Here is a 26,617-nt window from a genome sequence, read left to right as displayed (position 1 = left end):
AAAACTGTGTGTAGAAAGTATTGCGAGTAGTCAACACTGGCCAAAACTGTATGTGGAAAGTATTGCGGTGTACTTGCCAAAACTGTGTGTGGAAAGTATATAGCGATGTCAACTGTTACAAAAGACACAGGCTTTTAGCCATGATCAGAGGTGAAAGGTCATACCGTGTGTTGTTTTAATTAATCGGGAAGCTGTTGTTCAGTGGTATACAGGGTTTGTAGCGGTTTTTTAATTCCTTCAAAGTCTTTGAATTTGAAATTATTATTTTTTTAGCTCTTTGAAAGTCTTTGAATTCTCACAAATCATAGCCAAAGCAATGATGATATCTTTTACAGCTGCATGCATTTGATATTTTCCACTTACAAGGTTTAATCTGCCATGATGCATGTAAAAAAGCTAAAATATTGGCCATGGGCAGCAACGTAAACAAACTGATTTGGTATTTTTATCGCATTCTATTGTTTTTGACAGCTGTGTAAAAGTCTTTGAAAGTCTTTGAAAATAGAAGGCAAAAGTCTTTGAAAGTCTTTAAATTTGTTTGGTCTTTAAAGGCATATTGTCACAGACCACTGACCTATTTAATGATCTAACAAAGTATTACCTGAACAAATATAATTTGATTTGTCCCTAAATGTACTTTATTCAACCATCTTCATAACCACGATACTCCATTTATTAATGACATTTTGTAAAAAATAATTGAATTATGGCAATGGTCCATAATTCAAAAATAAAAATTGCCGAGATGGATGACATGGATTTCACTCCATCATGGTTCAGTTAAGGTGATGCGATAGCTAGATTTGGTTTCCAACAATTAATGTAATTTTTATTTATTATCCATTTTTAGAGAAATAAGGTCCTTAAATCTGTGACAGTATGCCTTTAATGCTATGAACCCTGTTATATGAGTACATATATCACCATTTTGCTCTCGGTGAAGTTAGTAACGCATTGCCACAAGTAACATTTTCAACTGGGTGATTGGTAGATTGACAATTATCAGCTAAACATTTGGGGCTGAATTGTACAAAGTCTGTTTATGTCTTACACATGTGTAACTACATACATTTACAATGCTTAAACACCTGTTTATGTCTCACACATGTGTAACTACATACATTTACAATGCTTAAACACCTGTTTATGTCTTACACATGTAACTACATACATTGACAATGCTTAAACACCTGTTTATGTCTCACACATGTGTAACTACATACATTTACACTGCTTAAACACCTGTTTAAGTCTCACACATGTGTAACTACATACATTTACACTGCTTAAACACCTGTTTATGTCTCACACATGTGTAACTACATACATTGACAATGCTTAAACACCTGTTTATGTCTCACACATGTGTAACTACATACATTTACACTGCTTAAACACCTGTTTATGTGTCACACATGTAACTACATACATTTACAATGCTTAAACACCTGTTTATGTCTTACACATGTAACTACATACATTGACAATGCTTAAACACCTGTTTATGTCTTACACACGTGTAACTACATACATTGACAATGCTTAAACACCTGTTTATGTCTTACACACGTGTAACTACATACATTGACAATGCTTAAACACCTGTTTTTCTCTCACACATGTGTAACTACATACATTTACAATGCTTAAACACCTGTTTATGTCTTACACATGAAACTACATACATTGACAATGCTTAAACACCTGTTTATGTCTCACACACATGTAACTACATACATTGACAATGCTTAAACACCTGTTTATGTCTTACACATGTAACTACATACATTGACAATGCTTAAACACCTGTTTATGTCTTACACATGTAACTACATACATTTACAATGCTTAAACACCTGTTTATGTCTCACACATGTGTAACTACATACATTTACACTGCTTAAACACCTGTTTATGTCTTACACATGTAACTACATACATTGACAATGCTTAAACACCTGTTTATGTCTCACACACATGTAACTACATACATTGACAATGCTTAAACACCTGTTTATGTCTCACACACATGTAACTACATACATTGACAATGCTTAAACACCTGTTTATGTCTTACACATGTAACTACATACATTGACACTGCTTAAACACCTGTTTATGTCTTACACACATGTAACTACATACATTGACAATGCTTAAACACCTGTTTATGTCTTACACATGTAACTACATACATTGACAATGCTTGAACACCTGTTTATGTCTCACACACATGTAACTACATACATTGACACTGCTTAAACACCTGTTTATGTCTTACACATGTAACTACATACATTGACAATGCTTAAACACCTGTTTATGTCTTACACATGTAACTACATACATTGACAATGCTTAAACACCTGTTTATGTCTCACACACATGTAACTACATACATTGACAATGCTTAAACACCTGTTTATGTCTTACACATGTAACTACATACATTTACAATGCTTAAACACCTGTTTATGTCTTACACATGTAACTACATACATTGACAATGCTTAAACACCTGTTTATGTCTCACACACATGTAACTACATACATTGACAATGCTTAAACACCTGTTTATGTCTCACACACATGTAACTACATACATTGACACTGCTTAAACACCTGTTTATGTCTCACACACATGTAACTACATACATTTACACTGCTTGAACACCTGTTTATGTCTCACACATGTAACTACATACATTTACAATGCTTAAACACCTGTTTGTCTTACACACATGTAACTACATACATTGACAATGCTTAAACACCTGTTTATGTCTTACACACGTGTAACTACATACATTGACAATGCTTAAACACCTGTTTTTCTCTCACACACGTGTAACTACATACATTGACAATGCTTAAACACCTGTTTTTCTCTCACACATGTGTAACTACATACATTTACACTGCTTAAACACCTGTTTATGTCTTACACATGTAACTACATACATTGACACTGCTTAAACACCTGTTTATGTCTTACACACGTGTAACTACATACATTTACAATGCTTAAACACCTGTTTATGTCTTACACACATGTAACTACATACATTTACACTGCTTAAACACCTGTTTATGTCTTACACACGTGTAACTACATACATTTACAATGCTTAAACACCTGTTTATGTCTTACACACGTGTAACTACATACATTTACACTGCTTAAACACCTGTTTATGTCTTACACGTGTGTAACTACATACATTTAAAATGCCTAAACACCTGTTTATGTCTTACATGTGTGTAACTACATACATTTACAATGCTTAAACACCTTTTTATGTCTTACACGTGTGTAACTACATACATTTACAATGCTTAAACACCTGTTTATGTCTTACACGTGTGTAACTACATATATTTACAATGCTTAAATACCTTTTTATGTCTTACACGTGTGTAACTACATAAGTTTACAATGCTTCTTACACGCGTGTAACTACATACATTTACAATGCTTAAACACCTTTTTATGTCTTACACGCATGTAACTACATACATTTACAATGCTTAAACACCTGTTTATGTCTTACACGCGTGTAACTACATACATTTACAATGCTTAAACACCTGTTTATGTCTTACACGCGTGTAACTATATACATTTACAATGCTTAAACACCTGCTTCGTAAATTTGGCCCATTTTGTTTCAAATGGTTCATAATTAATTAAAGCAATGTTTTGGATAGTACTAATATCTGTGTCCTATTTTTTCTCATCCGATCCAGTGCACCACAACTGGTCAAAGGCCGTGGTATGTGCTATCCTGTCTGTGGGAAAATGCATATAAAAGATCCCTTGCTGCATTAGTAAAAATGTAGCGGGTTTCCTCTGATGACCATATGTCAGAATTACCAAATGTTTGACATCCAATAGCCGATGACTAATTAATGAATGTGCTCTAGTGGTATTGTTAAACAAAAACAAACTTTAAACTTTATTTTGATTTCACAAAAATACAAAATGATCTTACATATTAGTTGTTTCAAGCGTTGGCATTTCCAAGGCACATGTTTGATTAAACTTAGCAATATTTCACTTGAACTGGTGTAACAAAGACTATGGTATGTGCTATCCTGTCTATAGGATGGTGCATATAAAATATCTCATGCTGCTAATCGAAAAGAGTAGCCCATGAAGTGGTGACAGCGAGTTTCCTCTCTCAATATTTGCGTGGTCCTTAACCATATGTCCGATGCCATATAACCGTAAATAAAATGTGTTGAGTGCGTTGTTAAATAAAACATTTCCTTCCTTCCTTCCTTCCTTCCTTCCTTCCTTCCTTATTTCCTTTCTTTGCTTATAAAACGTTTAGGGTCCAGACTCAACACTCTGATAGAAACTTTAATGTCATGGTAACACCAGACCAAAATGTATTGTGTGTGATGTCATAAAGCATCTGAGTCTAGACTGTAATGGTTTATAAACACGGACCCTGTGTATAAAGGAAGGAAGGAAACTGGGTTTTACGTGCCCCTATCTACAGAGGTTCAGGCACGCCCACTTCGGATTTAGCCTCTGACTTCGCCAGTGACCAACTCCGGAGCAGGACGGGGGGGAGTGAGTTTGAGGTGGGCGGAATTTGGAAAAAAGCCATTTAGTACGGTCAAACGCGAGCGCAGACCAAATAGCAGACACTTCGCAGACCTCAAGTAACACCGAGTGGGAGCCGTGCTCTGATTGGCTGAATTTCGATACCTCGGTCAAACTTGTCAAGTACCTAAGCTATCTGCGTCTAAAACTGTCTGGACTAAAAAGTTAAACCAAAAGTTAGTTTTGACTGCTCGGCCGAAAGGGTTTTAAGGTGATTTGAGCAATTTAGACGGACTGCCGAAAATAAAAGGTTACCGACTGTTTACAAAAAAATAAACAAAGTTTTTGAAATGATGGCCTAAAGATTAAAGTCTAGTAAAGTCCATACTCACGGAGGCAAAGGAGGTTGGTAGAGGGGATGTCGTCAAGGAGAAGCGATGAACAGGGATGCGTCAAGATGTTGGAGGGCTTGCCGGTATGTGGACTTGGCGATGATCTCGGTGAGAGGACGGTAGTCTTCCCCGGCAACGGTCTTTATGACGCGATGGATGGTCGGGTTGTCCATTTCATCGAGAAGCATTCCTTGGTGGAAAAGTCCCTTCCAGTGCACGGTGAGACAAATCCCACGCCCATCCTGCATCGTGACCCTGCGCACCGTGTATTCTCCTTCGGTTCGTGGCAGAGGTTCGTAGGATTCTTGTCTAGGTTCGCAGAGTAGCTGACGAACATCCCCGAGGTTAGTCTTGACGAGCCTGGAGTAGCGAGTTGGTAACTTGCCGGCCTGGAGTGATCAAGGCTGTCCACAGGACAGATCTTCAGTTGGAGCTGTAGGCGGTGTCGGCGGTTGAGGTGGCGGGCTTGGCTTGACTGGTTGGTCGCCTGGGGAAGCAATCGCCTTCCGCTTTTCACTGGCCGCAAGACGGGCCTGGGACTCTACGGCGGCACTCTTCCGAGGTGGAGGTGGCAGCACTGGAATCCCGGGAGTCGAAGTCTGCGGAGTTGTGGGGGGCGATTCCATCAGGGCCTGGTTCAGGTCCGGGTCCGCCCCTGGCACGTCAACAGCTGGGTCCGGCTGAGCTGGATCGGCTGGTCTCGCTGGTGTAGACCGATGCTGGGGGTGAACTACGGGATAAGTCGCCGCTGGCAGTTGAGCTGTCGGTTTTGACCTCCCCTGGTCCGCCCTGGCGCGTTGGTCTTCCTCCGGCTTCGCTTCCTTGTTCGGTTGGGTACCGGGTCACCGTACACTAAAGTCACGGAAGCCTGTGACCCGGTGTACGATACCCGGTATTCCAATAACATTCCATAACTGGTGATGAGCACGGACACACATCTAGCTTCATCTTAATCAAAAGTCGGAGAAAGTACAGAATGAGTATAAAGCATCTGAGTCTAGACTGTAATGGTTTATAAACACGGACCCTGTGTATAAAGCATCCGAGTCTAGACTGTAATGGTTTATAAACACGGACCCTGTGTATAAAGCATCCGAGTCTAGACTGTAATGGTTTATATACACGGACCCTGTGTATAAAGCATCCGAGTCTAGACTGTAATGGTTTATATACACGGACCCTGTGTATAAAGCATCCGAGTCTAGACTGTAATGGTTTATATACACGGACCCTGTGTATAAAGCATCCGAGTCTAGACTGTAATGGTTTATATACACGGACCCTGTGTATAAAGCATCCGAGTCTAGACTGTAATGGTTTATATACACGGACCCTGTGTATAAAGCATCCGAGTCTAGACTGTAATGGTTTATAAACACGGACCCTGTGTATAAAGCATCCGAGTCTAGACTGTAATGGTTTATATACACGGACCCTGTGTATAAAGCATCCGAGTCTAGACTGTAATGGTTTATATACACGGACCCTGTGTATAAAGCATCCGAGTCTAGACTGTAATGGTTTATATACACGGACCCTGTGTATAAAGCATCCGAGTCTAGACTGTAATGGTTTATATACACGGACCCTGTGTATAAAGCATCCGAGTCTAGACTGTAATGGTTTATAAACACGGACCCTGTGTATAAAGCATCCGAGTCTAGACTGTAATGGTTTATATACACGGACCCTGTGTATAAAGCATCCGAGTCTAGACTGTAATGGTTTATAAACACGGACCCTGTGTATAAAGCATCCGAGTCTAGACTGTAATGGTTTATATACACGGACCCTGTGTATAAAGCATCCGAGTCTAGACTGTAATGGTTTATAAACACGGACCCTGTGTATAAAGCATCCGAGTCTAGACTGTAATGGTTTATAAACACGGACCCTGTGTATAAAGCATCCGAGTCTAGACTGTAATGGTTTATAAACACGGACCCTGTGTATAAAGCATCCGAGTCTAGACTGTAATGGTTTATAAACACGGACCCTGTGTATAAAGCATCCGAGTCTAGACTGTAATGGTTTACATACATGGACCCTGTGTATAAAGCATCCGAGTCTAGACTGTAATGGTTTATAAACACGGACCCTGTTTGCATGTTGGTTAAGCAACCTTAAGGTTAAAGTTTGTTTTGTTTAATGACACCACTGGAGCACATTGATTTATTAATCATCGGCTATTGGATGTTTGATGCATGGTCCGTTTGGGATCAATCCCCGTCAGTGGGCCCATTAGGCTGTTTCTCATTCCACCCAGTGCACCATGACTGGTATATCAAAGGTCATGGTATTTGCTGTCCTGTCTGTAGAATGGTGCATATAAAAGAACCTAATTTTAGGTAATGTCTTTTGAGTGTTAATGTTAGACTAAACAATAGGTTAATTTTAACTAATCTGTAATGTGGGCTTTATTTCTGCTGTAATAATCCCTGTTTAGTGAAATACTTTACAAGATAGGTTTTATTTGCACTTTAATAATTCTAGTTTTATAATAGACTTTCTACAATATTATTGGTTTTATTTGCACTTTAATAATCCCAGGTTTATAATAGACTTTCTACAATATTATTGGTTTTATTTGCACTTTAATAATTCCAGTTTTATAATAGACTTTCTACAATATTATAGGTTTTATTTGCACTTTAATAATTCCAGTTTTATAATAGACTTTCTACAATATTATTGGTTTTATTTGCACTTTAATAATCCCAGGTTTATAATAGACTTTCTACAATATTATTGGTTTTATTTGCACTTTAATAATTCCAGTTTTATAATAGACTTTCTACAATATTATAGGTTTTATTTGCACTTTAATAATTCCAGTTTTATAATAGACTTTCTACAATATTATTGGTTTTATTTGCACTTTAATCATTCCAGTTTTATAATAGACTTTCTACAATATTATAGGTTTTATTTGCACTTTAATAATTCTAGTTTTATAATAGACTTTCTACAATATTATTGGTTTTATTTGCACTTTAATAATTCTAGTTTTATAATAGACTTTCTACAATATTATTGGTTTTATTTGCACTTTAATAATTCTAGTTTTATAATAGACTTTCTACAATATTATTGGTTTTATTTGCACTTTAATAATCCCAGTTTGATGATAGACTTTTCAATGTACATGTAGGTTTTATTTTAAAGTTAATAATCTTCCTTGGAAGACTTTTTTTTTTTACATTATAGGGTTTATTCACATTAATGTTTCAGTTTGATGCTAGACTTTCTACAATATAAGTTTTATTTTCTCTTTAATAATCCCTAATTTTAGGTACACATAGTGTCCATTGAGTGTTGATGTTACACTATACAATATCGGTGAGGTTAATTTTACCTGAAATGTTTTTAATTTAGGTTTTATTTTCACCTTAATAATCCTTATTTAGTGAGATACTTTACAATATAGGCTTTATTTTCAAGTTAATAATCCATACTTAGTGATAGACTTTCTACAATAAAGGTTTTATTTTCACTTTAATAATCCCCAATTTGAGTGTTGATGTCAGAATATACAGTATCTAGGTTAATTTTACTTTAAATATCTGTAATTTAGGTTTTATTTTCACCTTGATAATCCCTATTTAGTGAGATACTTTACAACATAGGTTTTATTTTCAAGTTAATAATCCCTATTTAGTGAGATACTTTACAATTTAGGTTTTATTTTCAAGTTAATAATCCCTATTTAGTGAGATACTTTACAATTTAGGTTTTATTTTCAAGTTAATAATCCCTATTTAGTGAGATACTTTACAATTTAGGTTTTATTTTCAAGTTAATAATCCCTATTTAGTGAAATACTTTACAATTTAGGTTTTATTTTCAAGTTAATAATCCCTATTTAGTGAAATACTTTACAATTTAGGTTTTATTTTCACCTTAATAATCCCTATTTAGTGAGATACTTTACAATTTAGGTTTTATTTTCAAGTTAATAATCCCTATTTAGTGAGATACTTTACAATTTAGGTTTTATTTTCAAGTTAATAATCCCTATTTAGTGAAATACTTTACAATTTAGGTTTTATTTTCAAGTTAATAATCCATACTTAGTGAGATACTTTACAATTTAGGTTTTATTTTCACCTTAATAATCCCTATTTAGTGAGATACTTTACAATTTAGGTTTTATTTTCAAGTTAATAATCCCTATTTAGTGAGATACTTTACAATTTAGGTTTTATTTTCACCTTAATAATCCCTATTTAGTGAGATACTTTACAATTTAGTTTTTATTTTCACCTTAATAATCCCTATTTAGTGAGATACTTTACAAGATAGGTTTTATTTTCACCTTAATAATCCCTATTTAGTGAGATACTTTACAATTTAGGTTTTATTTTCATCTTAATAATCCCTATTTAGTGAGATACTTTACAATTTAGGTTTTATTTTCACCTTAATAATCCCTATTTAGTGAGATACTTTACAATATAGGTTTTATTTTCACCTTAATAATCCCTATTTAGTGAAATACTTTACAATTTAGGTTTTATTTTCACCTTAATAATCCCTATTTAGTGAGATACTTTACAATTTAGGTTTTATTTTCACCTTAATAATCCCTATTTAGTGAGATACTTTACAATTTAGGTTTTATTTTCAAGTTAATAATCCCTATTTAGTGAGATACTTTACAATTTAGGTTTTATTTTCACCTTAATAATCCCTATTTAGTGAGATACTTTACAATTTAGGTTTTATTTTCACCTTAATAATCCCTATTTAGTGAGATACTTTACAATTTAGGTTTTATTTTCAAGTTAATAATCCCTATTTAGTGAGATACTTTACAATTTAGGTTTTATTTTCACCTTAATAATCCCTATTTAGTGAAATACTTTACAATTTAGGTTTTATTTTCAAGTTAATAATCCCTATTTAGTGAAATACTTTACAATTTAGGTTTTATTTTCAAGTTAATAATCCCTATTTAGTGAGATACTTTACAATTTAGGTTTTATTTTCACCTTAATAATCCCTATTTAGTGAAATACTTTACAATTTAGGTTTTATTTTCAAGTTAATAATCCCTATTTAGTGAGATACTTTACAATTTAGGTTTTATTTTCACCTTAATAATCCCTATTTAGTGAGATACTTTACAATTTAGGTTTTATTTTCACCTTAATAATCCCTATTTAGTGAGATACTTTACAATATAGGTTTTATTTTCACCTTAATAATCCCTATTTAGTGAAATACTTTACAATTTAGGTTTTATTTTCACCTTAATAATCCCTATTTAGTGAGATACTTTACAATTTAGGTTTTATTTTCACCTTAATAATCCCTATTTAGTGAGATACTTTACAATTTAGGTTTTATTTTCAAGTTAATAATCCCTATTTAGTGAGATACTTTACAATTTAGGTTTTATTTTCAAGTTAATAATCCCTATTTAGTGAGATACTTTACAATATAGGTTTTATTTTCACCTTAATAATCCCTATTTAGTGAAATACTTTACAATTTAGGTTTTATTTTCACCTTAATAATCCCTATTTAGTGAGATACTTTACAATTTAGGTTTTATTTTCACCTTAATAATCCCTATTTAGTGAGATACTTTACAATTTAGGTTTTATTTTCAAGTTAATAATCCCTATTTAGTGAGATACTTTACAATTTAGGTTTTATTTTCACCTTAATAATCCCTATTTAGTGAAATACTTTACAATTTAGGTTTTATTTTCAAGTTAATAATCCCTATTTAGTGAGATACTTTACAATTTAGGTTTTATTTTCACCTTAATAATCCCTATTTAGTGAAATACTTTACAATTTAGGTTTTATTTTCAAGTTAATAATCCCTATTTAGTGAGATACTTTACAATTTAGGTTTTATTTTCACCTTAATAATCCCTATTTAGTGAGATACTTTACAATTTAGGTTTTATTTTCACCTTAATAATCCCTATTTAGTGAGATACTTTACAATATAGGTTTTATTTTCACCTTAATAATCCCTATTTAGTGAGATACTTTACAATTTAGGTTTTATTTTCACCTTAATAATCCCTATTTAGTGAGATACTTTACAATATAGGTTTTATTTTCACCTTAATAATCCCTATTTAGTGAGATACTTTACAATTTAGGTTTTATTTTCACCTTAATAATCCCTATTTAGTGAGATACTTTACAATATAGGTTTTATTTTCAAGTTAATAATCTCTGTTTTATGATAGACTTTCTACAAAATTATAGGTTTATTTTCACTTTAATAATCCCAGTTATATGATAGACTTTTCAACAGAGATTTTATTTTCAAGGTACTACTCCATACTTGGTAATCGACTTTCTACTATATCTATATAGGTTTTATTTTTAAGTTAATAATTCCTAATTTTAAGGTAGTGTCTATTGAGTGTTGATGTTGGACTAAACAGTATCTATCTAGGTTAATTTTACCTCAAATATACGTGATTGGGTTTTATTTTCACCGTAATAATCCATATTTACTGAGACACTTTACAATATAGGTTTTTATTCTCCGAAGTTGATAATCTCTGTGTTATGATAGACTTTCTACAAAATTATAGGTTTTATTTTCACTTTAATAATCCCAGTTATATGATAGACTTTTCAATATAGATTTTATTTTCAAGATGTTAGACTAAACAGTATATCTAGGTTAATTTTACCTCAGATATCTGTAATTTAGGTTTTATTTTCACCTTAATAATCCTTGTTTTGTGTTAGACTTTCTACAATATTATAGGTTTTATTTTCAATTTAATAATCCATACTTGATGATAGACTTTCTACAATATAGGTTTTATTTTCACTTTAATAATCCCTAATTTTAGGTACATGTAGTGTCTGTTGGGTGTTGATGTTAGACTATGCAGTATCTAGGTTAATTTTACTTTAAATATCTGTAATTTAGGTTTTATTTTCACCTTAATAATCCCTTTTCGGAGATAGACTGTGTACAGTATAAAGAGATTCCACAACACTCTGTAGCTTACTGCAGGGCAAATTGCAAGGGAGGCACAAGTTAAAGGTTCGGCTATGCGGACAAAAAATCAATAGCACAAATAGTCGTCATTGAAAGTAGATTGGCAGTGATCTGGGCCGAGGGAACTTATTGATTTCTCTTCTGTTTCCATGGCAGCAATGGCGCAGTTTTACCATATATAGACGTAAAGATACGAATGGCGCGTTTTCATTGATGGAGAGTGCAAGAGATGCAAATATAGCAACTCATTGTGTGCCAGGAATTACCATGTACCCCCAGTAGCGTGCGGATTCCTATACAGGCTCTAAGTGAGCAGAAACGTAGCTCTTGGTTGACGTCTACTAGCATCGTCGGGTCAAAGAATTACACAAAAAATTGCAAGAAAAGTGAAACAAATTGGAAGAAAAGTTTTACAAATTGTAGGGAAAGTGTGTTATTTCTGTTAATGGACAACCAGAGAAGGTTGTTTTCTTCATGATATTGTATATTTACATTTTTCTTGGATGATTTTTTGGTTGTTTGCTCAAAGATTCTTAAGGAGAGATATAATATTATAGTGCTGTTCAAAATGGAGTCTTTTTATATGGATCATACCAGAATGAAGTCACAAGCATCAGGTAACTTGTTAGATCCACTTAGACAGGTTGTCATAGTTTTTTTAAATATCGTCATGGTTTTATTTCTAGTTTATTGTTCGGTACGTACTGAGGGGGCGGGAACTGGCTCGGTCGTTAGAACGTTCACCTGAGATGGTTGCGTTGTAAGATGATGGGTCCCATTCTTTGAGATTTTACCTCCATCTCAATCAGTACCTCATGCTAGGTATATTAAATACTGTGGTATGTGTGATCCTGTCTAGGGGAAAATGCATATAAAAGATCCTTTACTGTTAATGAACAATCCTTGCTATGGATAGAGCTCTCTGGCGAAGTCACAGGTTGTGCCCATGACAGGCATGTTTGAACAGTTATCTGATGGAAGCATGCCAAAAATTATCCACACCCACATGAAAAATGTAGATTGTTTTCTCAAAGACTATTTGTTAAAATTATCAAATGTTTGACATCCAGTGGCCGATGATTAATAAATCAATGTAATCTAGTGGTGTCATTAAACAAAACATATTTTAGCTTTCACTATGTACAGATGCTGTATGTTGCTTAGTTTGTTAGAGTAATAACCTGTGGTATAGCGTACACACCAAACAGCCATAGTTTGAAATGTGCTGAGGTGTCATAAAAAATTTCTTTCCTCAAAGGGCGAGACGTAGCCCAGTGGTAAAGTGTTCACTTGATGCATGGTCGGTTTAGGATCGATCCCTGTCAGTGGACCCATTGGGCTATTTCCAGCCAGTGCTCGGTGGAACATACCCCAGTGGTAAAGCAATTGCTTGATGCTCGGTCGGTTTGGGATCGATTCCCATCGGTGGGTCCATTGGGCTATTTCTCATTCTAACCAGTCTAAGACTGTAAAGTTTTATAAACATGGAACCTGTTTGCATGTTGGTTAACCAACTTCAAAAGTTGTAGTTTAAAATGTGCTGAGGTGTCGTTAAATACACATTCCTTTCTTTTCCTTTCTAAATCAAGTGTTACAGTGACCTATTTTTCACCTAATGGCATGTCTAAACAATGTGCTGGGGCGCTGTTGAACAAAGTTTTCATTCCAGTGTGTGTGCGTGCATGCATGTATGTGTGTGTAATATTTATCATTTTATAACATTTAGTTATACATTACTTAATAAGATATGTTTAAAGTAGGTCACAATTTATTTACTAAAATTATATATACAAACTATTTTCCATACAACTGACATATTAGACAACAGACAATAGTTTATTTACTAAATTATATCAAGGAAGGAAGGAAGGAATCGTGTTTTATTTAACAATGCACTCAATTATTGTTTTATGGTTAAGGACCACACAGATAATGAGAGAGGAAACCTGCTTCTGCCATGCGATGGGATACTCTTTTCAATTAGCAGCAAGGGATCTTTTTATATGCAGCATCTCACAGACAGGATAGAACATACCACATCCTTTGATATACCAGTCGTGGTGTACTGGATGGAATGAGAAATAGCCCAATGGGCCCACCGATGGGGATCGATCCTAGATCAATGGCATATAAGGAGAACTCTTTACTACTGAGCTTCATCACCAATTATATACTAAATTATATCAATTTAATAGCTAAAATAGTTTATTCATACTACTTCCCATACAACTGAAACAGTTGGTTGAGAATGTGTCAATGAGGAATATTTTAACATATTTGCATGACAATAAAATACATTTCCTGTAAACAGATTGCACATTAGGCAACATGCTGCTGTAAAGTAAGCTAATACAGAAGCAGATCCAAGTGGTGGAGGGGTGGGGGGGTGGGGGTGAGCCTGTCCCCCATAAATATATTCAAGTGCCTATTTTTGTTTTACTTTACTTTCTCTTTTATTAGGTTGCCCTTTTTACAAGTTGGTCCATGTGCACTTTTTCATCTCCCCCCCCCCCCCCCCAACAAAGATATTTCCTGGATCTGCCCCTGAGTTAATCCCTTCAATATGGTAAAAATAGCGTCTAAATTCAGTCTTGTTAATGACTATATCTTGCCAGAGGCAGATCTGGAGAGTGGGTGGTGGGAAAGGAGGTCCTGTCCCACCCACAAATATATTCATGTGTTCTTTTTTCCTTCATTTAATTATTTCCTTTATTGAATGCCCTTTTTGATGGGTTGATTCATTTAGTTTTTTTTTAACTCGGTCCCCCACGAAAAAAGTTCCTGGATCTACCCCTGGTCTAATCCCTCTAATATGGTGAGACTAGCTTCTAACTTCAGTCTGCTAATGAATGTATCTTGCCAGAGGTTGATCTAAGGGGGGTCAGATATTTTCTTCTTTTAAACTGTTTATTTCATTTGAATGTCCTTTTGACAGTGTGATTCATTTTCTCTTTTTAACTTAGTCTCCCCTTCCCAAAAAAACAACAACCCCAAACAACTTCCTGGTTGCTTTTTTCACAAGTTGGTCCAGTGCACGTTTTCCATTAGTCCCCCCCCCCCCCCCCCCCACATAAATCTTTTCTGTATCTGCCCCTGAGCTAATCTGTAACTGAAGGCTGCTAATGAATGTATCTTGTTCTACAGTCATGCTTCTGTCTTGTTCTCGATACATCGTACGTACGTGCGGGGGTAGGCGTATGTCCCAGCTACCTGTACAGTACGATAACGACACGTCATTATGTAGGTGGGATCACTTTACATGCTAACTGTGGCAAACTTGTCCTTGAATTATGTTTTTTGGAGGTTAACATGGTGAGGGGGTGGGATCTAGCTCAGTCAGTACCTTGTGCCGGACGTAGCTCAATGATGCGCAGTCATTCTGGGATCGATCCCTGTCAGTGGGCCCATTGAGCTATTTCTTGTTCCAGCCAGTGCACCACGACTGGTATATCAACGGCCATGGTATGTGCTATCCTTTCTGTGGAATGTTGCATATAAAAGATCCCTTGCTGCTAATCTAAAAGAGTAGCCCAAGAAGTGGCGACAGAGGGTTTCCTCTCTCAATATATGTGTGGTCCTTAACCATATGTCTGACGCCAAATAACTGTAAATGAAATGTGTTAAGTGTGTCGTTAAATAAACCTTTCCTTCCTTCCTTCGTTCCTTCCTTCCTTCCTTCCTTCCTTCCTTCCTTCGTTCCTTACTTCGTTCCTTCCTTCCTTCCTTCCTTCCTTCCTTCGTTCGTTCGTTCCTTCCTTCCTTCCTTCCTTCGTTCCTTCGTTCCTTCGTTCCTTCCTTCCTTCCAGTCAGTTCATCTTAACACATCATTTAATGTAGTATAATTTGGCCTGTTCCATGTGACTCTTAAAAACTAGAGTAACAAATTATATTTGGTCACAAATTTTAATTTTTTAAATACAGGGTTTCTGCCAGAAATTATGTACCCTAAAATTTTGGAAATTAATGGATATATTTTTATAATTTTTAAATATATGTTAGTATGAGAACTGTTGTTTAAAAATTGTGTCAAAGCACATCAAATGCAGTGTCTAGTTTCAGAACATTTCAAACCCACAACCACCTAGTAAGGGCTTATGGTCTGTTTTGTTTTTGTTATGTACCCTCAAATTATTTTCTGGCAGAAAGCTGTAAAAGGACAGACCCTAGTGTTTAAACACTAAGGTATATTTTTCACCTAGACTCTAGTTTCAACCCGTAAAAATGGACACTAAGTTTGGTTAATTTACAATCCTGTAACAAATTTGGATACAACAGAGTGAAGAGTCTGTGACGTTGAAATACCCTTAAAAATAGACTAAAACGCGACTCCATAATCATTACTTCTCAGATGCACATGCGTTTTTAAAAATACGAAAAATGCATTTTGTGGTATTAGAAACACCAGTATGACCAGAAACACTTGTTGTTCGAAAATGAATAATCTAAACAATAAAATCTAAGTAATGTTTGATTTCAGTGATCATAAATGGCTCTAATAGTGACAAATATGCTTTAGTGTTTAAAAACTAGGGTCAGTCCCTTTAAAAACTGCATTTGCCCTTATTTCTCTCCATCAGTACATATAATAATAATAATAATAATATATATATATATATGAAGAGTTTCATCGCAAAACGCAATAAACGCCATATTAAAAACCATTGTGCGAATACCACTCAGACACTGTTCACACGTAGACAGACACAAGTTCAAATTCAGTTTTCAGCAAAACGCGATACGATTGTCCGAGGATATATCGCAGATTGCAGAGAAACTGGCAACGTGTTTATGGTTGTTTGGAATAAAAAGTTTTTAGGATTGGGTGTGTATAGTGGCATTTATCGCATTTTGTGATGAAACTCTTCATGTATATAATGTTCCATAGGTAATGATGCGACAGAGTGATTAATGATTGGTCAGTTCTCACTTGCAAGTGAGTGCAATTGCTGAAAGCGGCCTTGGTGTTGTGGTTAAGCCATCGGACATAAGGCTGGTAGGTACTGGGTTCGCAACCCGGTACCGACACCCACCCAGAGCCAGTCTTCTCTATCACTAACCACTAACAACTAACACCATTGTCTTGAGCAGACAGCCCAGATAGGTGAGGTGCATACCCAGGACAGCATGCTTTAACCTTAATTGGATATAAGCACAAAAATAAGTTAAAATAAGTGAATGAATGAATGAAGCAGTAGTAGTTAATGACATAATGGCTAAAGGATCTTGAGAAGAGTTGAATACTGAAATGACACTAAGTTTTGGGTATGCCGCTATCATAGTGGCTATGGAATTGAATACTGAAATGACACTAAGTTTTGGGTATGCCGCTATCATAGTGGCTATGGAATTGAATACTGAAATGACACTAAGTTTTGGGTATGCCGCTATCATAGTGGCTATGGAATTGAATACTGAAATGACACTAAGTTTTGGGTATGCCGCTATATCATAGTGGCTATGGAATTGAATACTGAAATGACACTAAGTTTTGGGTATGCCGCTATATCATAGTGGCTATGGAATTGAATACTGAAATGACACTAAGTTTTGGGTATGCCGCTATATCATAGTGGCTATGGAATTGAATACTGAAATGACACTAAGTTTTGGGTATGCCGCTATATCATAGTGGCTATTGAATTGAATACTGAAATGACACTAAGTTTTGGGTATGCTGCTATAATAGTGGCTATGGAATTGAATGCAATCACAGTCAACATGGGGCATGGGAGGCCTAGCCCAGAAAAAAAAATGGGTTAAGTTTAGGGTTAGGGTTAAGAAAATCATACAGTAATGATATGGGTAATTAATTTTGTTAAAAGGTTAACTTGAAAAAACAAATCCGCAAATGTTTTGGGGTATGATGCCATACCAGTTTTACCCCTCTGGCAGAAACCCTGACATGTAGTGAATGATTCCATTATCTTCATTACACTTATATATATAAATATAAATATAAATATAAATATATATATATAGTAATGTACACTTACAACGAACATGCTTAGAACGAACTATTAGATCTGTACTAGAACTGATCGTAAAGTTCCATTTTATCTCCTTATATATTAATGAACAACTTATGTAAATGTGTACAAAGAACAACTGCTATAACGAACTACCTATCATGGTCCCTTCCAGTTTGTTATAAGAGTACTTTACTGTATATATATATATATATATATATATATATATATATAGTAGTCGTTTTCGAGTTGAAAGACGCTATTTTATAGAGTGCTCAACCGTGTGGGAGCCAGATACATCGTTAAAAGTGTATGTTTATCTCTACATGACAAGCCTGTCATGTAGAGATAAACATACACTTTTAACGATATATATATATATATATATATATATATATATATATATATATATATATATATATATATATATATATATATATGAAGAGTTTCAAATACGTGATAAGCGCCATATTAAAAACCATTGTGCGAACACCACTCAGACACTGTCCACATGTAGACAAACACAAGTTCAAATTCAGTTTTCAGCAAAACACGATACGATTGTCTGAGGATATATGGCAGATTGCAGAGAAACTGGCAAAGTGTTTATGGTGTTTCGGAATAAAACGTTTTTAGGATTGGGTGTGTATAGTGGCGTTTATCGCGTTTTGTGATAAAACTCTTCATATACATATATATATATATATATATATATATGAATGTAATTCGCAACATTGAAGGGTGTACTCTTACTTCTTCAAATTTAATGGAATACTAGTTGAAACTAAATATTGTCAACTACACTGATTTTCCTTTGACGGAGCTGATATTAGTGTGAGAGAGGATTAAAAAAAAGTTTGTTTTGTTTAATGACATCACTAGAGCACATTGATTTATTAATCATCAGCTATTGGATGTCAAACATTTGGTAATTTTGAAAAATAGTCTTAGAGAGGAAACTTGCTACATTTTTCCATTAGTAGCAAGAGATCTATTATATGCACCATCCCACAAACAGGATATTACATACCACTACCTTTGATATACTAGTGATGGTGCATTGGCTGGAATGAGAAATACCCCAATGGGCCCTCCGACGGGGATCGACCTCAAACCGAGCATGGATCAGGCGTGTGTGCTTCACCACTGGGCTACAATCCCACCCCGTGTTAAACGCGTTATGTACACTGTATTAAACATGATTAATTTATATTTCTCTTTGATCAAACATTGACTTTCTTCCCAGTATAGTGTGCACTAGATTTAGCTGACTTGCGTCTAAAGTGTAATCTTACCGAAAGGTCAGTGGTGCGCAGATATGCGTAGGTGTCTTCTCATTGGTGCAACCTCGATCAATACCAGACGGTGTATTATTCAGGTTGTATGTCAGTATAATGGCTTTCCCCATTGGTTAGTTTCAAAAACATAAACCTTTTCTCTTCCTTTTTTCCTTTTTTTTTTTTTTTTTTTTTTTTTTTTTTTTTCTTTTTTTGCTAAAAGCTGTTTTAGAATTACTCAGTAGTTAATCTGTTGGCTTCCCTGATTGGTTAGTTTGAAAAACAACATTATACGGTAACATAAACCGCTTTTTTTTCTAAAGGTTATTTTAGAATCAATCAGATTTTAGGACTAGCTCTGGGTAATAAAAAATTTCGCCAAATGATCTCAGAAATCCAAAATCCATGCTATCTTCCAACAAACTATCAATTACTGTATTATATTAATTGGGTTTAGTTTTTTTGCACATTAATCATTAAAAACAAATTTGCCAATTATTCTTAAAATTCACATTTGGTGAATTTGGCGAGTGGCAGAGTCTTGGATTTGTTAATCTATTGGTTTCTCAGATTGGTTACTTTGAAAAACAAATTTATAACAGAGGACTTGTTTTGCCCCCCCCCCCCCCCCCCCCCCCCAAAAAAAAAAAAAAAAAAAAATAGAGCTATTTTGGATAGAAAAGAGTATGGGTGATTAAAAAATGTGCTGAGCTTGTGTTCATTGTTATTTTATTGTTTATTTGTTGTTGTTTTTTTTTTGTTTTTTTTTGTTGTTTTTTGATATCGCATCATGTTAAGCCATAATTAATTGAATGCTAGATTTTCATCCAAATTTATTTTTCAAAATGGGGGTGGAATTTTATTTTAACTTTATATTTTTAATGCATTGGAAAAACAACATAACAAAAACCTTATTTTACTTAAAGACTTTTAGAATGGATGAGATTTATTAATCTTTGAAAAACAACATTATAACAAAAGACTGTTTTGTGGGGTTTTTCTTTCTGTAAGCTATTTTAGTTAACAAATGGTGCAGGTAATTAAAAAATGTGCTGTGTGTGGGTGGGTGTTTGTGTCTGTGTGTGTGTGTCTGTGTGTGTTTGTGTTTGTATGTGTGTCTGTGTGTGTGTTTGTGTGTGTGTGTGTGTGTGTGTTTGTGTCTGTGTTTGTGTTTGTGTGTGTGTGTGTCTGTGTGTGTGTTTGTGTATGTGTGTGTGTGTGTGTCTGTGTGTGTGTGTGTGTGTCTGTGTGTGTCTGTGTGTGTGTGTGTGTGTGTCTGTGTTTGTGTGTGTGTATGTATGTGTGTGTGTCTGTGTGTGTGTTTGTGTGTGTGTCTGTGTGTGTGTGTGTCTGTGTGTGTGTCTGTGTGTTTGTGTGTGTGTGTCTGTGTATGTGTGTCTGTCTGTGTGTGTGTTTGTGTGTGTGTCTGTGTGTGTGTCTGTGTGTTTGTGTGTGTGTATGTGTGTGTGTGTGTCTGTGTGTTTGTGTGTCTGTGTGTGTGTTTGTGTGTGTGTGTGTGTGTGTGTGTTGTGTGTGTGTGTGTGTTTGTTTGTGTGTGTGTTTGTTTGTGTGTGTGTGTGTGTGTGTGGTTATGTAACAGGTAATTAATAAATGTGCTGTGTGTGGGTGGGTGTCTGTGTCTGTGTGTGTGTGTGTGTGTGTGTTTGTTTGTGTGTTTGTGTGTGTGTGTGTGTGTTTGTGTTTGTGTGTGTGTGTGGTTATGTAACAGGTAATTAATAAATGTGCTGTGTGTGGGTGGGTGTCTGTGTCTGTGTGTGTGTGTGTGTGTGTTTGTTTGTTTGTGTGTTTGTGTGTGTGTGTGTGTGTGTGTGGTTATGTAACAGGTAATTAATAAATATGCTGAGCTAGGGTGGGGGGGGGTGGGGGTGGGGTTGTGATGAGGTTATGCTGCAGGTTCTTAGGCCATACTTCTTTAAACCCTAAATTTTGATATCTTATGGGGGTTGAATTTTATGTTTACTGCTAGTTTGTATATTCAAGACACTGGAAAAACAACATTATAACATAAAGCTCTTTGTTTTCTTAAAGACTGTTTTAGAATGAGTTTTATTAATGTTTGAAAAACAACATTATAACAGAAGACTAGTGTGTGTGTGTGTGTTCTTTCTAAAAGCTTAGATAACAAAGGGTTCCGATGATTAAAAAATGTGCTGAGCGTGGGTGTTTTTTGCCATTACATCTTCTTACTGTTAGTCCATAATAAATTAAACTCTAGATCTTCATTGAAATGGGTTTTTAAAAATAGGTGGGGTAGGATGTAGCCCAGTGGTCAGTCTATGATCGATCCCCATTGGTGAGCCCCTGGGGGTATTTCTTTCTGAAATAAAATAGAAAACAATGGAAGTGATAAGTGAATTACAAAAGACGTGCATTTGCAGGAATTTCAGTATGAGGGGTGTAGACTGTGGCAAGCAAAGTTACGCTTTCATGGAAAACATATTAAGGTGGACCCATTATTTGATTGGATTTCCCCCACAACCCAACCAGTGCACCATGACTGTATATGAAAGGCCATAGTATGTGTTATCCTGTCTTTGAGATAGTGCATATAAAAGATCCCTTGTTACTAATGGAAAAAAAATGTAGCTGGTTTTCTTTCTAAGACTCTACATTTACATAAGGGCAGGACGTAGTCCAGTGGTAAAACGCACACTTTATGCACAGTCGGTTTAGGATCGACCCCTCTTGATGGACCCGTTGGGCTATTTTTCAATCATAACTGATATATCAAAGGCAGTGGTATGTGCTATCCTGTCCGTTAGAATGGTGCATGTAAAAGATCTCTTGTTACTAATGGAAAAATGTAGCAGGTTTCCTTTCTGTGACTATATGTAAAACCAACTGTTTGACATTCAGTAGCCGATGATTAATAAATCGATGTGCGTTAGTGGTGACGTTAAATAAAACAAACTTTTAACTTTAAAAAAATAGGCATGGAGGTGGAATTTTGTTTTTATTTTATATTTTCATGACATTGGAAATACTGCATATCAAACATCATCTATGTTTGAAGGATAAAAAGACTGTTAATGGCCAACTGTGTCCAGGATAGCATGCTTGAACAATGAAAATAAATCAATACATGTGTTCATGGATGCCATGTGTTGAACTTTATTATTGGAACTGAGCTTTTCATATTTGGGGGAGGGGGGATATACAGTAGGCTCGAAATTCATCATCAGCACTGTTATATTCATTTTAACATGATTTTCATGATTAAGGTTCAAGCACACACTTAGCCATCTGGGCCCGTGCTTATAAAACTCTTAGAGTCCAGACTCAATCTCTAATGACGTTACACGCACACAATTTGTATGGCGTTGTCATGACATTAGTGTCCGAGACTCTATTAGTCTCGAGTCTAGACTCTAAACGTTTTATAAGCACCAGGCCATGGTTGTCTGTCTAATACATTCAGCCCCTTCCTGCCCCGGAATTGGTCACTGGCAAGGTCAGAGGCTAAGTCCGGGGTGGGCGTGCCTGAACCTTTATTGGATATGGGCACATTAATAGAGTTAACATGGTATGTGCTTTCCTGTCTGTGGGAAAGTATATATAAAAGATCCCTTGCTGCATTAGGAAAAATGTAGCGGGCTTCCTCTGATAACTGCAAGTCAGAAATACCAAATGTTTGACATGCATTAGCCGATGATTAATTAATCAATGTGCTCCAGTGGTGTCATTAAACAAAACAAACTTTTACACCAAAGAACTGTTAAAACTCGGCCCTGGTTGGAGCCAAAATTTGAACAAATCTTAAGGCTGATGTGTTAACGTCTATGCCTCCGGGACCAATTTGGCCAGGTAATGTTTCGTGAACTAAGACTATCGACTTCCCTTGAGCACTGTTATTTTTCTACACAAATTACTTACAATACTGAGCGAACAGGTTGACGGTAAAAATCAATATACTACTGACAGGTGAACTGAGGGCCCAGAGCATCCTGGGATACGTTATAACAGTTGACACGTGCTGTGAAACAGATGGAAGGTCATAACTCTGACTGCTGTAAACATCGGCATTTTCAGATCTATAGTTATTAGAAAGTGTGAAATATTTATACCATTATATTACGCATTACTTAAACTTTTGCTAAAGTTATCCATTTTGGCAAGGGGGCGGGACATAGACCATTGGTACAGCACTCGCTTGATGTGCGGTTGGTGTGGGATCGATCCCCGTCGGTGGGCCCATTGGGCTATTTCTCGTTCCAGCCAGTGCACCACAACTGGTATATCAAAGGCCGTGGTATGTACTACCATGTCTGTGGGATGGTGCATATAAAAGATCCCTTGCTGCTAATCGAAAAGAGTAGCCCATGAAGTGGTGACAGCAGGTTTCTCTCTCAATATCTGTGTGGTCTTTAACCATATGTGGTCCTTAACCATATGTATGACGCCATATAATCGTAAATAAAATATGTTGAGTGCGTCGTTAAATAAAACATTTCTTTCTTTCTTTTTTACATTTTGGCAAATAATATGTGTTAAAACATCTTCACTTTGAGGTCTACAAATTTAATTTGCCCATTTTTTTCTTTCACCAGTTTGTTTACCGTTTATTGCTACTTCATCAGTACCTGTACCAGCCTTAAGTTGATAGGAAGGAAGTAAATGTTTTATTTAATGACACACTCAACACATTTTTTATTTACGGTTATATGGCGTCAGGACATTTGGAAGAAGAAGGAAATGTTTTATTTAACGATACATTCAACGCATTTTATTTACGGTTATATGGCATCGGACATATGGTTAAGGACCACACAGATATTGAGAGAGGAAACCCGCTGTCACCACTTCATAGGCTACTCTTTTCAATTGGTAGCAAGGTATCTTTTATGTGCACCATCCCACAGACAGGATAACACATACCACGGCCTTTGATATACCAGTCGTGGTGCACTGGCTGAAGCGAGAAATAGCTCAATGGGCCCACCGACAGGGATTGATCCCAGACCGACTGTGCATCAAGCAAATGCTTTACCACTGGGTCACATCCTTCATCACACTGGCTGGAAATATCTCAATGGACCCACCAGTGGTGATCGATCCTAGACTGACTGGGTATCAAGTGAGTACTTTACCACAGGACTATGTCCCACCCAGCACTAGTTGGAAATAGACCTATTGCCCCACCGATGGGGATTAATCCCACACTGACCACATATCAGATGAGTGTTTTACCACTGGGCTACATCCCTCCTCAGACATAGCCCAATGGGCCCACCGACGAGGATCGATCCTAGACTGACTGCACATCAGGCGAGTGCTTTACCACTGGGCTATATCCCTCGTAACACATAGCTCGATGGGCCCACCGACGAGGATCGATCCTAGACTGACCGCATATCAGGCGAGTGCTTTACCACTGGGCTACATCCCTCATCACACATAGCTCAATGGGCCCACCGACAGGGATTGATCCCAGAGCGACCGCATATCAGGCAAGCATTTTACCACAGGGCTATGTCCTACCCAGCACTAGCTGGAAATGGCCCTATGGGCCCACCGACGGGAGTCGATCCCAGACCGATCACGCATCAAGTGAGTGCTACATCTCACCCAGCTAGACTGAGAGTTAAGATCAACATTCCTGGCCTGTTTACTGATCATGGTCCCTGAAGTATCGGCTCCGATGTATCACTAATTGCTTGCATTGCAAAATACAGCAGTCGTATTCATAATCAATACTGCCCTGGGTTTTTTTTTATTATTGCTGTTCCGTAAACCAGTGAAATTCATGGCCTAACGTAAACCAGTGCATTTCCTGACCTCACGTAAACGAGTGCATTTCATAACCTATTCTAATAAGGATATTAATCATTCAAACTGTTGTACTGGGTGTTCTGTCATGATGTTAATCTGTATTGAGGAAAGAGTGGTTGGGGGTGGGGTGGGGGGGGGGGGGGGGGGGGGGGATGTAGCTCATCACAGGATCAATAACCCTCAATGGAAGGAAATGTTTTATTTAATGACGCACTCAACACATTTTATTTTTATGGTTATAAAGTAAAGTTTGTTTTATTTAACAACGCCACTAGAGCACATTGATTTTTTTTATGTTATCATCGGCTATTGGACGTCAAACATATGGTAATTCTGACAATTTTTTAGAGGAAACCCGCTGTCGCCACATAGACTACTCTTTTATGACAGGCAGCACGGGATCTTTTATTTGCACTTCCCACAGGCAGGATAGCACAAACCATGGCCTTTGTTGAACCAGTTATGGATCACTGGTTGGTGCAAGTGATTTACACCTACCCATTGAGCCTTGCGGAGCACTCACTCAGGGTTTGGAGTCAGTATCTGGATTAAAAATCCCATGCCTCGACTGGGATCCGAACCCAGTACTACCAGCCTGTAGACTGATGGCCTAACCACAACACCACCGAGGCCGGTTTTTATGGTTATAGGCATATTGTCACAGACCACTATGAAATGGCCTAACAATATAGTACCTGAAAGAAAAAAAATTGGATCTGTCCCTAAATGTACTTTATTCAACCATCTACGTAACCACCATATTCTACTTATTAAGGATATTTTGTACAAATAATTGAATTATGGCAATGGTCCATAATTAAAAAACTAAAATTGCAGAGAGGGTTGACATGGATTTCACTCCATCATGGTTCAGTTAAGGTGATGTGATAGCTAGATTTGGTTTCCAACAATTAATGTCATTTTATTTTATTATCAAGTTTTAGAGAAAAAAGGTCCTTAAATCCATGACAGTATGTCTTTAAATGGTGTCAGACATATGGTTAAAGACCACACAGATTTTGAGGGAGGAAACCCACTGTAGCCACTTCATGGGCTACTCTTTTTCCATTAGCAGCAAGGGATCTTTTATATGCACCATTCCATAGACAGGATAGTACATACCACGACCTTTGATGTACCAGTCGTGGTGCACTGGCTGGAATGAGAAATAGCCCAATGGGCCCACCGACAGGGATCGATCCTAAACTGACCGCACATCAAGTAGTGCTTTACCACTGGGCTATGTCTCACCCTAACCCTCAGTGGGGTTTCTTTTGTCCCAGCCAGTGCCTCATAACTGGTATATCAAAGTCTATGGTATGTGCTGTGCTTTATTATAGTAGGAATAACCTATGTGACACCAGTTGTTGTTGTTGTTTTGTGGGGGCTTTTGTTTTGTTTCTTTATGTCTTTCATTCGATCAGACCAGCCTCGGTGGTGTAGTGGTTAGGCCATCGGTCTACAGGCTGGTAGGTACTGGGTTCGGATCCCAGTCGAGGCATGGGATTTTTAATCCAGATACCGACTCCAAACCCTGAAAGTGCTCCGCAAGGTTCAATGGGTAGGTGTAAACCACTTGCACCGACCAGTGATCCATAACTGGTTCAACAAAGGCGATGGTTTGTGCTATCCTGCCTGTGGGAAGCACAAATAAA

The 26,617-nt window shown here is 36.4% G+C and overlaps 2 protein-coding genes across 2 annotated transcripts in view; one reads left to right on the top strand and one right to left on the bottom strand.

Moving 5' to 3' along the window:
- Window positions 1-26,617, top strand: part of LOC121387666 (mitogen-activated protein kinase kinase kinase 13-like) — a 103,141-nt gene that overhangs the window by 36,664 nt on the left and 39,860 nt on the right. The window lies entirely within an intron of this gene.
- On the bottom strand, window positions 5,343-5,882 carry LOC121387102 (proline-rich receptor-like protein kinase PERK2). Its single transcript, XM_041518126.1, has 2 exons — window positions 5,796-5,882; window positions 5,343-5,765 (listed from the first exon to the last, which is right to left on the bottom strand). Exons 1-2 carry the CDS (start codon window positions 5,880-5,882, stop codon window positions 5,343-5,345), a joined length of 510 nt encoding a protein of 169 aa, XP_041374060.1.

The sequence above is a fragment of the Gigantopelta aegis genome, chromosome 13, assembly GCF_016097555.1.
Source record: "Gigantopelta aegis isolate Gae_Host chromosome 13, Gae_host_genome, whole genome shotgun sequence".
Taxonomy (NCBI): domain Eukaryota; kingdom Metazoa; phylum Mollusca; class Gastropoda; order Neomphalida; family Peltospiridae; genus Gigantopelta; species Gigantopelta aegis.
This window is presented reverse-complemented; position numbering and strand designations above follow the sequence as displayed.

What these genes read in the sequence shown, in the direction of transcription:
- LOC121387102 (XM_041518126.1), bottom strand. Translation starts at nt 5,882, where the DNA reads ATGTGTGTCCGTGCTCATCACCAGTTATGGAATGTTATTGGAATACCG. An exon ending in CAGGCTTCCGTGACTTTAGT is followed by an intron (nt 5,766 to 5,795) that starts GTACGGTGACCC and finishes CAACCGAACAAG; the next exon opens with GAAGCGAAGCCGGAGGAAGA.